The sequence below is a fragment of the Schistosoma haematobium genome, chromosome 1, assembly GCF_000699445.3.
Source record: "Schistosoma haematobium chromosome 1, whole genome shotgun sequence".
NCBI classification, from domain to species: Eukaryota; Metazoa; Platyhelminthes; class Trematoda; order Strigeidida; family Schistosomatidae; genus Schistosoma; species Schistosoma haematobium.
This window is the reverse complement of record NC_067196.1, coordinates 88,133,217-88,148,580: the sequence shown is the minus strand read 5'-3', so window position 1 is coordinate 88,148,580 and position 15,364 is coordinate 88,133,217. Positions and strand designations below refer to the sequence as shown.

The window sequence follows — 15,364 nt, the reverse complement described above, 5'->3', positions numbered from 1 at the left end:
TCTAATATGAAACTCTTTAACAATGACCATCCATGAACCAAAAGGAATTAAACCTATGACATTCATGTCTCATTATGAACATTTAACCTTTAGAATGATGATGAGCCAGCATTGAATAGTTTACATAATCAATTATAGTCTGTCAGTTTTCATATTACTAATTGAGTTTGAATAGCAAGAAATACAAGTAGGATTATGTAGAACTTTAAAAGAACCTAATAGCAGTTATTTATATAGAATTTAAATGGTTGAGATCATGAGTCAGTTGAAATTACTATAATATCTACAAAACCCCTTCTGATATTAATCAACACATGCTCACTAGTGACTGGCTTCAAAAGGTATTTCTTGAAGTTCTAGTGGGTAGCAGTGACCAGTGGAGTTCAACCGTATCAGCTGTGAGATAGTAACTCACTGAAGACAATGGTGAATGTGTTGCTCAATTTCGTGGATTAGTTGAAGTTAGACATCAACACCGTTGGATGCTGAGTGGTTCAGTGGTCTAGTGTTTAAGTGCTCACGCGCGAGACTGATAGGTCCTGAGTTCGAATCTCGCTGGGGGTGGCGAGATCGTGGATACGTACTGATGAGGAGTCCCATAATAGGACGAAACGGCCGTCCAGTGCTTCCAGGTTTTCCATAGTGATCTAGCTTCAATTGACTCATGATTTCAATCATTGAAATTAGTTTAATATCCACAAAACCCCTTTTGATATTTATGTATAAATAAGAACATTGATAATATTTTTAAAAATAATTTTCCATTCTATATTTCTATCTTTGTTATTAGAATAAATTAACCCTACATGATAATGATGATTGTCAATTCACTTCAAGTTTACCATTAAATTTAACAGCAAATGAAACTAACCTAATCAATTTAGATGAGAAAGGTAATTTGAGGTGATGTATTTTATTCAATAAATATTTCATTTTATATATTATAGAATAAGATTCTATATGCTACTTTTCGTAAACAGAGTTCAGGTTTGAACTGTTGAATTATCTATTTATTTAAACACATAAGCATTAGTACAAGGAGGTATCAAACAGATATGCGCCACATAAATAATTCATTTGTGTGAGGGCTGGAATACTGCCCGGGTGCTCAAACCGAAGCATGTGGTTTTTTATGGAGCTACATCACGAGCCTTTAACTTAAAGATCCAATCCCCAAGGCAGTGGAGCAACATCAGGAGATGCAGTTCCATGGTACCCGGTGACCAACGATTGGTTCATATGACATTTGTTCCTTCACGATCCTGGAGCTCATATATGCCACTGGTTTGAAATCAGTGTTTTCTAACTCCCCTAGGTGGATTATTAATACCTTTGTAGTACAAGAGTTTTTTAAAAACTTAATCTCCCTTTGATTGACACAGTCAAACGAATGAAATCTAAAGAAAAATGAATAAATACTATTTATTAATGACTTTATATGTAGATTAAGGTTAACAGTAGAATCTAGGATAGATGTGTGTGTTAGTTCCATTTAGAAATTGTCAATACTATGTACTTACATACTAGTTTGTTTATTTTCAAACTAAGAACTGATCCGAGTATATTTCACTTCAAATGCCAACTATCTAACCATATATCTATAAAGTCCAGATGGTCATTAACTTATTCAATGAGGACAATGTTTATTTGTAAGGATTATATTAACCCATTGTTTATTGTCTTAACTGAATTTCAATCAATCTTTGTTGGGAAATGTTCATTATGGTTGGATTGCCTTGATAAAACCTTTTGATTCCCAATTTAAGCAAATTCATTTTTTGAAAATCAACAATGGCACATTTCAAGCACACACGAATAAATTTGTTTGTTATCATTATGAGGTTGTGGAGATTATTACGTTCTTGGTTGAGATCGTGAACCGATTGATGTTAGACCACCACTGAAAACCTGGAAGCACTGAACGATCGTTTCGCCCCATTGTGGGACTTCCCAGCAGTGCCCATCCACGATCCCGCTCGCGGGATTCGAACCCAGAGCCTTCGGTCTCACGCGCGAATGTATAATATAATTCAAGGTTAAATGAGGGTTAATCAGTTTAAAACTTTCGAAATTCCCGCTTCTATTATATTTCGGTATTTTAGTTCATTCAAACAATAATTTGACGAAATCTTTAATTTGTGGATGATTGGAATGATTTGATTATTGTTTCTTTTTTAAATTTTATTCTAAAGGTACTTCATACATGGATAGTGATCCCAGATCCTCACTTATGCCGTTAGATCATGAAAAGTTGAATAGTAAATTACAATATTATAATAATGATGAAAATGAATTAATTGCTTTGCACTCAGATGAACGATTTATTCAAAAAGATGGTAAAGACAATCTGTTGAACAATTTCAATGAAACTGATCGAAAAGTAAATAATCCTCGTCATCATCATCATCATCATAAAGACTCTACTGTCTCTGATGATGACCATCATAACAACGATGGGGATGATGATGATACTTTATTACATACTGATTGTTCTGATATTCATAATGAAAACATAGAATTAAAATGTAAATCGAATCCACCAGTAGAAGTGAATAAACGTGAACTAACTGGAACAAATAATACTATTAATAATAGTAACAGATTACAACAAACAAACTTCGCTTTCGAAAGTGAAGATTCAAATATTAAAACTGCTGCACAGGTTTGTTTTATTGTGTAAAATAAGGAATTTAAAATGATAATTGTATGATTCACTTGGTGTTATTTACTTGTATCTTCCCATTGTTATTTAGGACTGTAATTAATCATTCTCTTGTTAGCTAAGTGGATAACAAGATGGCGTCTGAAGCGAACGATACTGGGTCCGTGTCCCAGAGTGAACATCAGTTCTGAGATGCAAGTACATCCAGCCAACGAGTCCCGAATAGGACGAAACAAGCTTCCGGGATTCCACTGCTAGCCACTATCCGTCTTTGCTAATAATTGTATGATATGGGAATTATATCTTAGTTGCACAAATACAAAAGGATGTATATACCAATGCTGAATTTCATAAATGATGGATACATTGTCTAGGTTATAATGGATTTTAAAAAAGTACAACATATCTCATTCAGGTGTATCACCATAAATGGATTAATATTTGGATAGATAGTTTATAGAGATCTATTGAAGTTAAAGATGATAAAATATAAGCAGAAGATCAAACTGAAGAACTTTTGATTGATAGAGGAGTGATCAGTCAATCAATCAGTCATAAGCAACATAGAACCTGTGACAAATATTCATCATTTCAAGTTTCTACATTATGTCACCACGACCATATAAAACTTTCACAATATGTGCACGAGTAGTAGAAGTAGTAATAGTGTAGTGTGTGCTACTGATGTTGACAGATATTAATAGTATGTATCACCAGTAGAAAGTGGAATGCCTAGAAGCAGACGGTTGAGAAAATCGAAGAGAACGAGAACAGAAAGTGATTGTTATGAAAACGAAAGAACAACAAAATCTGAGACAATTGATGGATAATCTGCAAATGAAGTATTACTTTATGGTCCTCAGATTTAACCAAAATATTCTGTAATGTTGTATTGAAATACAATTGGTTGTCCTCGCATGTATTCTCGTTCACTACAATAATATCAGTGGTAGTAGGAAAGGATAAGGACAGACGATGTAATCTGAAAAGACTGAGAGAATCCGTGGAATAAAAATTATAAAATAGTTTTAAAACTCAATAGCTGCAAGAAGACTGAGAATGAATCTATCTGGGATTTTGTGACCGATTCTGAGCAGTTGCACAAATTTTCCAATAACTTGTTGCAATAATCTCGTGCACCTCAGTAACGTAATAACAAGTGACGTCAATATTGTCACAGATGTGAGTATTGTGCTTCATTGGTGCATATATGTATGGAGTCATTTATTGTACTTAAATAAATTTCTCTAAATGAAGATCATATTTAAATCATGAATCGATCTAAGTCAGACCACCAATGAAGACCAGCGAGTACTAGACAGTCACTTCGTCCCATGGGTTTCCTCAGCAGTGCATACTCGCGATCTCACATGCGGGAATGAAGATTATGAGTTTTCCTACTACCAACTTTGTTCACTCAGCTTCTACCTAAAGTTTCGGTTAACCGAAATCTCAAATTAATATTTAGGTATTTAGTTACCATTTCTATAAATAATGACTAAACGTAATGTTGGTTGTGCTTTTCTTTTATAAAATCTCCAGGTGGCATGCCAACAGTTATGGGCTGCTGCCGCTGCCGCGGCTGCTGGTTTACAGTGTGGTGGCATAAAAACGCCTGAAACAAACAATTACGGAGTATTAACAGGAAATTTGAATGGACCTCTAAAATCTAGTCAATTATCTCAAGTTGAAAGTTCCAGTAACATTGCCACTACTACTAGTAATAATAACAGTAACAATAACAAACAAATACAACAGTTGTCATGCTCCAAGTCATCATCTTATTCTTCAAGCAAAAAGAGCAATTCTCGTGCACCAAGTCATTTAGATACACCAAACGCCAAAATCCCGAAACTATCATCCAGTAATCAAATGAATAGTAGTGGTGGGAACAGTTCCAGTGAAGTCGGTGGGAAACAATGTAATACTGGATCAAATTTATCGAAAAAGTCGTCTGATTTACGCAAACAAAATGAAGCTATTACAATGTCAGCAAATCTCCATTTTAATAATAACAATGCATCAACAGGAGTAAATAATAGTTTATCAGCTGCTCAGTTGTCAATGGCAACACAGAATTTCCGAATTCAAACACAACCTGGTAAGTTCAAAGAAAAACAAATCATAACTGATATTGAATACTGATCGATTTATTATAAAAGAGTGGCAGTGTGTGATCAATTAACTAGTGTTATTATTAGATACCATCGTTAGTATGCACCAATGGTTTGTCTCTTTAAACATCAAGCTTTTATTCAATAAAACACAGATACAAACTAATATTCTAATTTACTTAAGTAACTTAGTGAAACAGAATCATTAAGTAACCCTGCTTTACCTGAGTTTCTCGCTAGTTAGCTCACGTCAACAAAGTTATCTATAGTCTTGAGGGAAATGATGCTCCTAATCAAATTTAAACACACATCATCTAACGTTAAAGTCAGAGTGATAACCACTGAACTAGTCTGGCCGAGTAGTTTGTCTAGGATTACATTATAATGGATACAATATAGAACAATTAATACTATTCCAGTTTGCTGGATAGAATTCAATCAGTATTTATTTATTATTTAGTTGAACACATAAATACTAGTACAAAGGGGCACGGAATACATATGCACCACACAAGTCACTTGATCTGTGTGTAAACAGTGATACTGCCCGGGTGCCCAGACCGAAGTAGGTGATTTTCTTAGGAGGCCGCACCACGAGTCTTTGACCTAAAGATTTAATCCCTAAGGCAGTGGAGCGACATCAGGAGATACAGTCTCATGGTACATGGTGATTAACGATTGGTTCATATACCATTTGTTCTTTTAGGATACTGGAGCCCATGTGCACCAATGGTTTGAAACCAGTGTTTTCCAACTCCCCTAGGTGGAATCTCTGTGTCCACCAACCGGGTTTGATCGCCGGTTATTCGCTTTTCGTCCTTTCAATTTTGTAAACAAAAGTAATGCCTCGAGATAGCAATCGGTAGGATTTCTCTGGTATTGGCTATATTCTCAACAGCAAGTTTAGTGGTCTAGAGGTTAAGCATTCGCGTGTGAGACCTATAGGTCCTAGGTTCGAATCTGACGAGGTGGGATCGTGGATGCACATTGCTAATGAGTCCTGTAATAGGATGAAACGGCTGTTCAGTGCTTTTAGGTTTTCTATAATGGTTTAGCTTCAACTGACTCATGAAATAACAATTAATAATCATTGAAAAAATGTCACTTACAAAGTTTGTATTTAGATCAGGTCAATAGTGAAGGAAACATTTTTTTCTGCTTTCTACAAGTTAATTTTTAAATAAACCTTTACGAAAACAATCTTAGTTATTTTGTACATATTGTATAGACAGAAAAATATGTATATATATAATGTTCGTTTACACCCCAAAATGCCCTGGTACAACCGAGAGTGGTGAGGGAGAGTTGGTTCTCCCCCTCGAAATGCTTTTATATGGCTACGTGCATACAACCACAATCAGAGACATCCTAATCACTGCCTTCTCGTGGCACTACGATGGTTTACAAAATTGAAAGGACGAAAAGCGAATATCCGGTGTTCTAACCGGTTTAGTGGATACGGAAGATCCATCTAGGGGAGTTGGAAAACACTGATTCCAAACTAATGGTGCACATGGGCTCCAATATCCTGAAAGAACAAATGTCATATGAACCAATCGTTAATCACCATGTACCATGGGACTGCATCTCCTGATGTTGCTCCACTGCCTTAGGGATTAAATCTTTAGGTCAAAGACTCGTGGTGTGGCCTCATAAGAAAACCACCTGTTTCAGTTTAAGCACCTGCGTAATACCACAGCCCTCACATAAATCAAACGATTTATCCGGGGCATATCCTATTTGGTGCCTCTTTGTGCCAAAATTTATATATTTAAATAAATAAATAAATGTTCCTTTTTATTTGGGTAAAACATGTATAAATATAAATATGTTGTATATATATGTCCTGATTATAAATTATCCGAACAATTGACAAGTTTCTTGTTCAATATCCAATATTTCATTAGTATCCTAAGATAGGATACATTTAGAACGAAATAAAGTATTGTTTCATATACAATGTAGTATTTGTTCCCCCACCACCACCACCATCCGCTCTTTCTCTTCACAATATGCACACACATTAATTCATTTATTTATTATTTCGTTGTTGTGTTTATTTCATTTTAAGGTAAGAGAACAAAGAAAAAAAAGAGAGAAAAGATTTTAATAAATGTAAACAACTGTTTACTTCATGATAAATTTTTTTTTGTTTTTTGAGAATTTGACCACAAACAAACAAAAAAACCAAAAAAAACGTCACACTTTATTATTCTTATTGAGTTGTGCATATTTATTTATTCAACTAACCATTAGAAAGTTATATGTGTGTTGATATGTATATGTATTAACTTAAACCATTCTAATCAACATTGTAATTAACAATAGCCAACTTCATCATGTTCTCTTAGGATTACAGTCATATACACTGACAAACATAGAAGAAACATCCTTTTCTTTCTTTCTTTTTTGCTTTCATGTACAAGTTCTTCTTCTTTCTTTCTTATTATACTTTGTAGTTATTATAAGAATAAAATTACTTATAGAAATAGGATAGAAACTATATAGATAGATGATCATAATTATGTGAACATAAAACTAAAACATAATGAAATACATGAAACACTGAAAGAGAGAAATAAATTGTGTTCATTCATTTTTGATTGATAGTGTTGTACACAATAATCTACAAGGTAGTACAATTAAGTTTTATGCATATATACATGTATATGTATTTGTGTGTTATAACAAGATTCATGATAATGATGATACATATATCTGTACTCTTTTATTGAAATATTCAAATTAATTATAGTAGAACTAGTATTGTATTATTACTATTCGTTGTTGTTATTGTTGTTGTTGTAAGAAGGAAAGTTCATAAGGACACCGATATCATCCATATTAGATGATAAGAGAGAGAGTGTGAAACTACAGATTTAGGTAAAAACAAACAAAACAAACCAAACTAATTTACTATTCAAATGTGTTACATTTATGTTGTAATTTTTTTTTTTTTGGTTTCATTTCTTAACCATAATGAGAAATGTATATGAACAAGTAGTTTCTTATGAGAATACTATATATACTACTACTATTACTACTACTACTACTACTACTACTACTACTACTACTACTATCATTAATAATGATGTAGGCTAATATGACTTTTCTTTATATATAAAGGAAAGATCATCATTAGCTATGAATTAGATCTATAATGATTCTCAATGTATAACATAACATTGTCAATGATGATGATAACGATGGATTGATTTCATGGTAGGTATACAAATCATTCATTTACTCAACATGTTCAAATGGTAATACATAAATGTTTTAAAAATGAAACATTATTAATGATAAGAAATCATAATATACATTAACAAGTATATATATATATATTCATTATATATGTACAATATTATTACACAGGTATCAAGGAGAAAATATATGGGTATATATTTCTTTTTTTTTTAAAAAAAAAGGATACAAAGAGAGAGAGGGGGAGAGCGAGAGGAGAGAGCGGGGTGGCGAGAGAGTATGTATAATAGAAACTGAACAAGCTAAAGACACCAAGAATAAATTTAAATAATCATAAACAAATATACTACTATTTATCAATTAGTTACTAATAACCAAAACAAAAAAAATATGGTTTTACCATTGATATAATTGAATATTACTATTATTTATTAATAAGATTTAAAGGAAGAAAAAAATAAACAAAAAAAGAAAGAAAGAAAGAAAGAGCGGAAGAATCAAAATACAAATAAAAACACACAATTTTAAACGGAACAATGCAAAATAATAAATAACAGTTAATGTAAATGAACAACTTATAATAATGAATTGTGTATTGTTATTCATTATTATATTCATCATTTACATGAAACTATAAGTATACAATGGAGAAATACAATTATCTATTAGGATAAATAACTTTAAAGATGTGGTTGTTAATGAATATTTATCATTATATAGATAGATAGATCATTGTAAAATTTGTGTTTTTTTTTAAGCATTGGCCATTTATAATCTACAATCTACAACATGATAACCAATTGATATAACAAAACAAATAAATAAACAAGAAATCTGTTTAACGAAAAGATTTTTAACCAGAGAAGGGTTATGTTCTTTTTTGTGTGTGTGTGGATATTATAGTAATTTTAATAATTGAATTTATGAGTTAATTAAAGTTAGACCACCATAGAAAACCTGGAAGCACTGGACGCACGTTTTGTCTTATTTTGGGACTCCTCAGCAGCGCGTATCCACGACCTCCCACGCGGGATTCGAACCCAGGACCTTCAATCTTAGTATCAGACTCTTAAGCAGTGCTCATTCACGATCCCGCCTCGAGAGATTCAAATCCAGCACTTATTGGTCTCACACGTGAACGCTTAACCTCTAAACCACTGAGCCGGCATCGAAAGACGTTCATGTCTACTTCAGCTAATGCATAAAGTCGCGCCACCGTCCATCATTGTCATCAGTGTTATTATCTCACTGGTCACTGCTTCTCACTAGAACTCCAGGAAATACCTCTTGGAGAACGCCATTAGTGAGCATACGATGATTATAATCAGGGAAGTTCTTTTGTGTGGATTGATTGAAGTTAGACATTAACACTGATGGATGCGCCCACGCGCGAGTCTGACAGGTCCCAAATTCGACTATCTTGAGTCGAGATCGTGGATGTGCACTGCTGAGGAGTCCCATACTAGGGCGAAACTGCTATCTAGTGCTTCTAGGTTTTCCATGGTGGTCTAGCCTCAATTAACTCATGAATTCAACTACTGAATAGATTTATTCCCATGTACAAACAAGATCAATAAAAACTATTTGATTTATTCTAACTGAATAAATTGAATAGATGAATAGTGATAAAAACAAATGGTATTTATAATGTCTGCTAATTTGATTCAATAGTTCAATTAGTGAAAATTTAAATTCCAGTTAAGAATTAATTAATTCCTTTGGTTAAATGTTTTTTTAAAGTGGGTAGTATAATTTATGATTGTTGTGTAATATTTTCATAGTTAAATTTTCAAAGTTCAGTTGACTATGATATAAAAGAACAACTTGTTCATTTTGAAACCAAGAAGATAAACACCATTTAGCACTTGAATAATTTCGTTTTTAACATGATGCAAAGCAGTGAATAGTTGTGATGAACATCCAATGCCATACAGTCTATTCTGTTGGGTGATTACCATAATCATGCTTTTCAGGGACTGTGGTGTTTTTCAACAAGAAATATTTTCTACTTGAAGGTTATTCAATAGTATATATTTTATCACTTATTTTTTCGCAACTTTAGGTGCTCCAATGGGACTACCACAGAATGCCATTGTTGTTACAATGGAAATGGGGAATATATTATATCAAGGAGTATTATTTGGACAATTAAAACGATAATTTGTGATAGGCATTAGAATTCATTCAATTCCCTGTACTGTACTGTTTTTATTTTCTGTTCTTTTTCTAAATATTCTTTCTTCTACTGCCTCCCTACCCTCTTCCCTAATTGATCCTTTACTACTTCTAATTACTATCCCGTATGAAATCAAGTTGAAAGAATCAAAAGTTAAAACCAACAATCAACACCATCGATAATAATTAAAATACACAAACTACGTGAAAATCAATATTTTATCAATTTTCTATAATAATAATATTCTTATTATTAACATTTGTTAATTCATTTCACATAGGCTAGCTGTATTATTTTTTAGCTAGTTTAATTGCCCGTTGTTGTACATATAATTTATACATAATATCAAATAAATATAAGTTTATACTTAGTTATATAAAGCCGATTGTTGTTTTTTCCTTCCTTAAAACAATGTAAAAGTGAAAAATCACTTGGTATTGTTTGTTTGAATCTTCCTTATTGATGTTTTAGGACTGTAATTGATCAGTGTCTTATTGGCATATGTGCATACTGTGCGTATTGCCTCGATATTGCTTTAATTTACAAGCATTATATGCAAAAATGGATAGTGGCTAGCAGTGTAATCTAGTCAGCACGTTTAATTCTATTTGGGAATCGTCATATGGATGTACCTGCTTCTCACAGTTGATGTTTACTCTTGGACTCAGTAGCTAAGTGAAAAACGTGATGGCGTTTGAAGCGAACGATACTAGGTTTTAGTCCTGGAGTAAACATCAACTCCTTTATCCGGGCTTAGGACCGACAGTAACCCCAGATGGGCTCCAGGTGGAGTTGACTAAAAATAATACTTAAGTACGAATAACTTTCTAATTATATCAACTTACTTACTTACGCCTGTTACTCCTCGTGAAGGAGCATAGGCCACTCACCAGCATTCTACATCCAACTCTGTCCAAAGCAATCCTTTCCAGCTCCTTCCAGTTGTTATTCATCATTTTCATATCTGCTTCTATTATCCGACGCAATGTGTTCTCTGGCCTTCCTCTTTTGCGCTTCCCTTGAGGATTCCAAGTTAGGGCTTGCCTCGTGATGCAGTTTGACGATTTGCGTAATGTATGTCCTATCCATTTCCATCGTCTTTTCCTAATTTCTTCTTCAGCTGGAAGCTGATTTGTTCTCTCCCACAAAAGGCTGTTGCTGATGGTATCCGGGCAATGGATGTTGAGTATCTTGTGTAGACAGCTATTTATAAATACTTGCACCTTCTTGATGGTGGTTGTTGTTCTCCAATTTTCAGTTCCGTACAGTAGAACTGCCTTGACGTTGATATTGAGAATTCTGACTTTTATATTGGTTGAAAGTTGTTTTGAGTTCCATATGTTCTTCAATTGTAGGAATGCGGCCCTTGCTTTGCCAACCTTCGCCTTTACATCTGCATTTGTTCCTCCTTGTTCATCGATTATGTTAATTATATCAAGTATATTTTTATTGCTAAAATTAATCGAATTTAGTAAATATTTATTAGTCTACTAGTTGATCAGAAACAAAATGTATAGGCAGAGGTAAATATTTATCGGTTCAACCTGCCACAATCCAATTCGTTAAAACATTTAGTAGTGTTAATGTAGTAAAAGATTTTATGTTGTCAGTGGTTAACAAAAGAAAACAACAACTTATCATTGAAAATTGATGACTAGATTTCATTCAGTACTAAAGAATAGATAGCAAGATAATTGGTTACTAGTAAGTAGTTACATGCTCTAACTATGACCATATTATTTTATTTGTACACAATAGTAAACTGATTCCTTCAAATATCTATAGGCTTTGTAAACCACTATCTTGTTTACTTACATTTTTTCAATGTACTTATTTACAGTCGTCCGTTTAGAGCATATCATAATTGTACGCTAATCCAGATAGATATCATTTGAAATCTACTTAAGGATAAGATATAGGTACTTTTTGTCAAATTCTTGCAGCCACTTTAGTGCTAAAACAGTTAAGTGACTTAATAATTTGATAAGCTGTTTACTAGCTAAACTCATTTAAATATTTAAGAAAGGCCTGCTTGAATATCTGGGCTACTTGTTTCTGCCATCTAGATAATTCAACAATTTATCTGTTTTCTTGTGTTTTAACACATCATTATGCCTATTAGTCGCATAACCTATTCAAGTACGTTTGTGAGAAGTTTACGGCATTTCGCTATACAAGTTACAAAAGAGCCCAATCAGAGACATCATGGTTGCTGGCAGTATGCATCGGAAAAAATATACATTAATCAGATGTGGATTTCTGAACTGCGAACATCTAACTGGCGATCACTCATTATTTATCTTAAGGATTGATCAAGAAATAAGAAAAGGAAACTTGTTGAAACAATTTGTGTTGAGAAGTCTACATTGTACCAAAAATATAATATTGAATAAAGCCACTAATAATAATATGATCAATTATTATTATTGTTGTTGTTGTGAATTTATTTCGGTTATGCCCACTAACAATAAGTCTACTAACGTGGCTACTGTATATGCTAAAGGATCGACTTGATCATACAGAACTTATTCTCTAAACTACTAATCGGAATGCTTGAAAGATCAGGAAAATACCTTACATTATTCCGTGTTATTCAGACTAGAAAACATATATGATTCTATGTATACAAAGCAAGAGTATGTTGAATTAAATGCAAATTCACGTGAACATTTTATTCTTGGTTTCGTAAGTTCAACTTACCATCATCATCATTTGACTAAAATTGAACCAGTTAGTCACTACAACAATAACAACAGCAATAAAAACAACAACAACAACTCATTGTCTTCCATCTCATCCTTTGTCAGTTTATTCGAATATCTTCATGAAAACTAAATGTTCTACATATATTAGTCCAGATGACGGTGAAATATCTAGTGTTAGTCAAGTTGTTCCATGTACATCATCACCATCGTCTTCATGTACAAACCCATCATCTTCGTCATCCTCCTCCTCCTCATTTTCAAAGTCTAAATTATCGCCTAAATCGAATTCATATAATGATCAATACAAAGCTGAGTAACAGGTTTATTATTAATTCACTGTAATTTACGAACTGTAAAATAAATTGCAACAGTCAGTTAGCCAAATAAACTTTTAATTTTAAAAATATAAAGTCCTTGCAAACCGAGTATTTAGTCAATACATAAGAGGGATATTTGTATACCGACGGAGGTTGGAGGAGCACCAGTCCCCTCAAGATTACAGGTACACCTTGCTGACGAGTGCCAAATAGCACGAAACCCGGGTCCAGGGTTTCCTGTTGACTACCTCCAACTACCATCTAAATCTCAATACATATTGCCCGCAGTGTCGAGTCACCTAGACTGGTGGCCACATTGTAACATGATCGATAGCATTCGATCTGCACTAATAAGGACTAGACAAGCATGACATTGATCACCACCCAGTGATCAATCAATTGTGATTGTATACCGAATCCCCAAATTTAAAAGTTTTATACTTTTACTTAACTCCTCGGTTTTAACAAAAATCTATTTTGAACTAGTGGGAATAAAATATCCATGGTGTATCGTTTAATTAAGGAGTTAAGTTCAATGGTAATTTTCAAAATTTAACAGGTATACTTTGATGAAATCTAACCAGATCACATGAGCTACTTATGAGTAGTGTTTTAAATATACAAAAAGGCATCTCAAATTCTGTAACTGCAAAACTTTATGGCTTGTCTATAACTTTTGAATGTTTAGAGCTTCACAGTCTCTAAGGTATTGAGCTTTATTCTTCATCTATAAGACTAAGTATATCCGGATCGATGTGTGAGAATACAGATCAGAAGTAGTTGATAGAAGTTAAACAATAAGTTTAACAGACCTTTATCTGTTAATAATAAACATATTTTTGTTATATTCCAATGAGTAGAAAAATTGTATTTGTGACGTTTCGTGACTAAATATAAGCCACTTCTTTAGAGTAAATGAATAACCGACATTAAATAAACCCAAGTTTAAACAGTAATTACATTAGGTCATGAAACGTCAGTAATACAATTTTTCTACTCGTTGGGATATAACAAAAGTTAATGTTTATTAGTAACTCTCTACCCAATGCTTAACTTATTTGGAACTATCAAGTCCAACCCTGGTATAGATACCTTTGTCTGTTGTTTAAATTACATATCATGTCATTTAAAAGTTTCTTATAATGACAGATTGAATTGGAATTCGACCCAATTATTACATAAATACGATGAATTTACATCCATAATCAGATATTGACTGATTGAATGATGTAGTTAGTAATAGATAAAGTAACTACTAGTAAAATATATGCATCAAGTTGTTACAGTTTATATCGGCACAGTGAATGAAACAAAACATTGACATATTGGAATACAATTGAGTTTAAATGATAAAATTAATGTTTATAAAAAAACAAGAACACGGAGAATATATAAATAAGAATGATTAAACACGAGAAGTAAACAGTACGAAGTAATTCTGAGAAAATCCAGGGTACTCAACACCGATTTGAACCATCTTTAGTTCCTTCTTGATGTTAGTCTCGCACTAGTGAGGGGAGTTCTGGCATTTGATTACAAAATCTGGCTTCTACGAACTGAGGACGTTTGGGGACTCTGGGTTCAACCATTGGTGTCCTCAAAGAATTACTGACGATCAGTGACATGTTAGATTTGGTAATGTGTTCAAGCACAGTGACAATGACTCACTCAATGTTACCATCTTGAAACATCAGCTTCCATGGCTTGGACATATACTACAAGTGTCATACTAGAGACTTCCACGTCAGGAATTAATTGTCAACGCTGGGATTAGTTGGGGGAAGTGATGAGGTAATCAGTCTATGACGTGGGGTCGCAGTGTTAGACTGGCATCTATCGGTCCTTCGTGACACCTTGGTTGGGGTTCGAGCAACTCAGTAACTTGAGACGTTATCAGATATGGCTCAGAGCAGAAGCCAATGGCGACCCTACCGTAATTTTTCTTTACATTCCTTATAAACCTGGAAGCAATTCACTCAACTGAAAGGATTCTTTCTGGTTTTATTTTAACTGATCTGTTCCTTTAATTATCCATTACTCCCATTCACTTATTCACTATATTTCTCTCTCCATCTCTTTACAATGACACTCCCTTATTTGTGTATCAAATAAGCGTATTTGGTTCATTGAAACTGGCTTTGAGAGAGGTGTGATATAACTTTCTCAATTATACAAACTGTGATGAT

At 33.4% G+C, this 15,364-nt stretch overlaps 1 protein-coding gene across 1 annotated transcript in view; it reads left to right on the top strand.

The window, feature by feature from the left end:
• Nucleotides 1-11,206, top strand: part of ARID3A (AT-rich interactive domain-containing protein 3A) — a 51,972-nt gene extending 40,766 nt beyond the window's left edge. The window contains exons 7-10 of the mRNA XM_012939045.3: nt 791-893; nt 2,193-2,662; nt 4,205-4,763; nt 10,043-11,206. Of these exons, the coding sequence (XP_012794499.3) occupies nt 791-893; nt 2,193-2,662; nt 4,205-4,763; nt 10,043-10,140 (1,230 nt within the window). The 3' untranslated portion in view covers nt 10,141-11,206. The remainder of the gene's footprint in view (nt 1-790; nt 894-2,192; nt 2,663-4,204; nt 4,764-10,042) is intronic.
• Nucleotides 11,207-15,364: the final 4,158 nt, after the last annotated feature.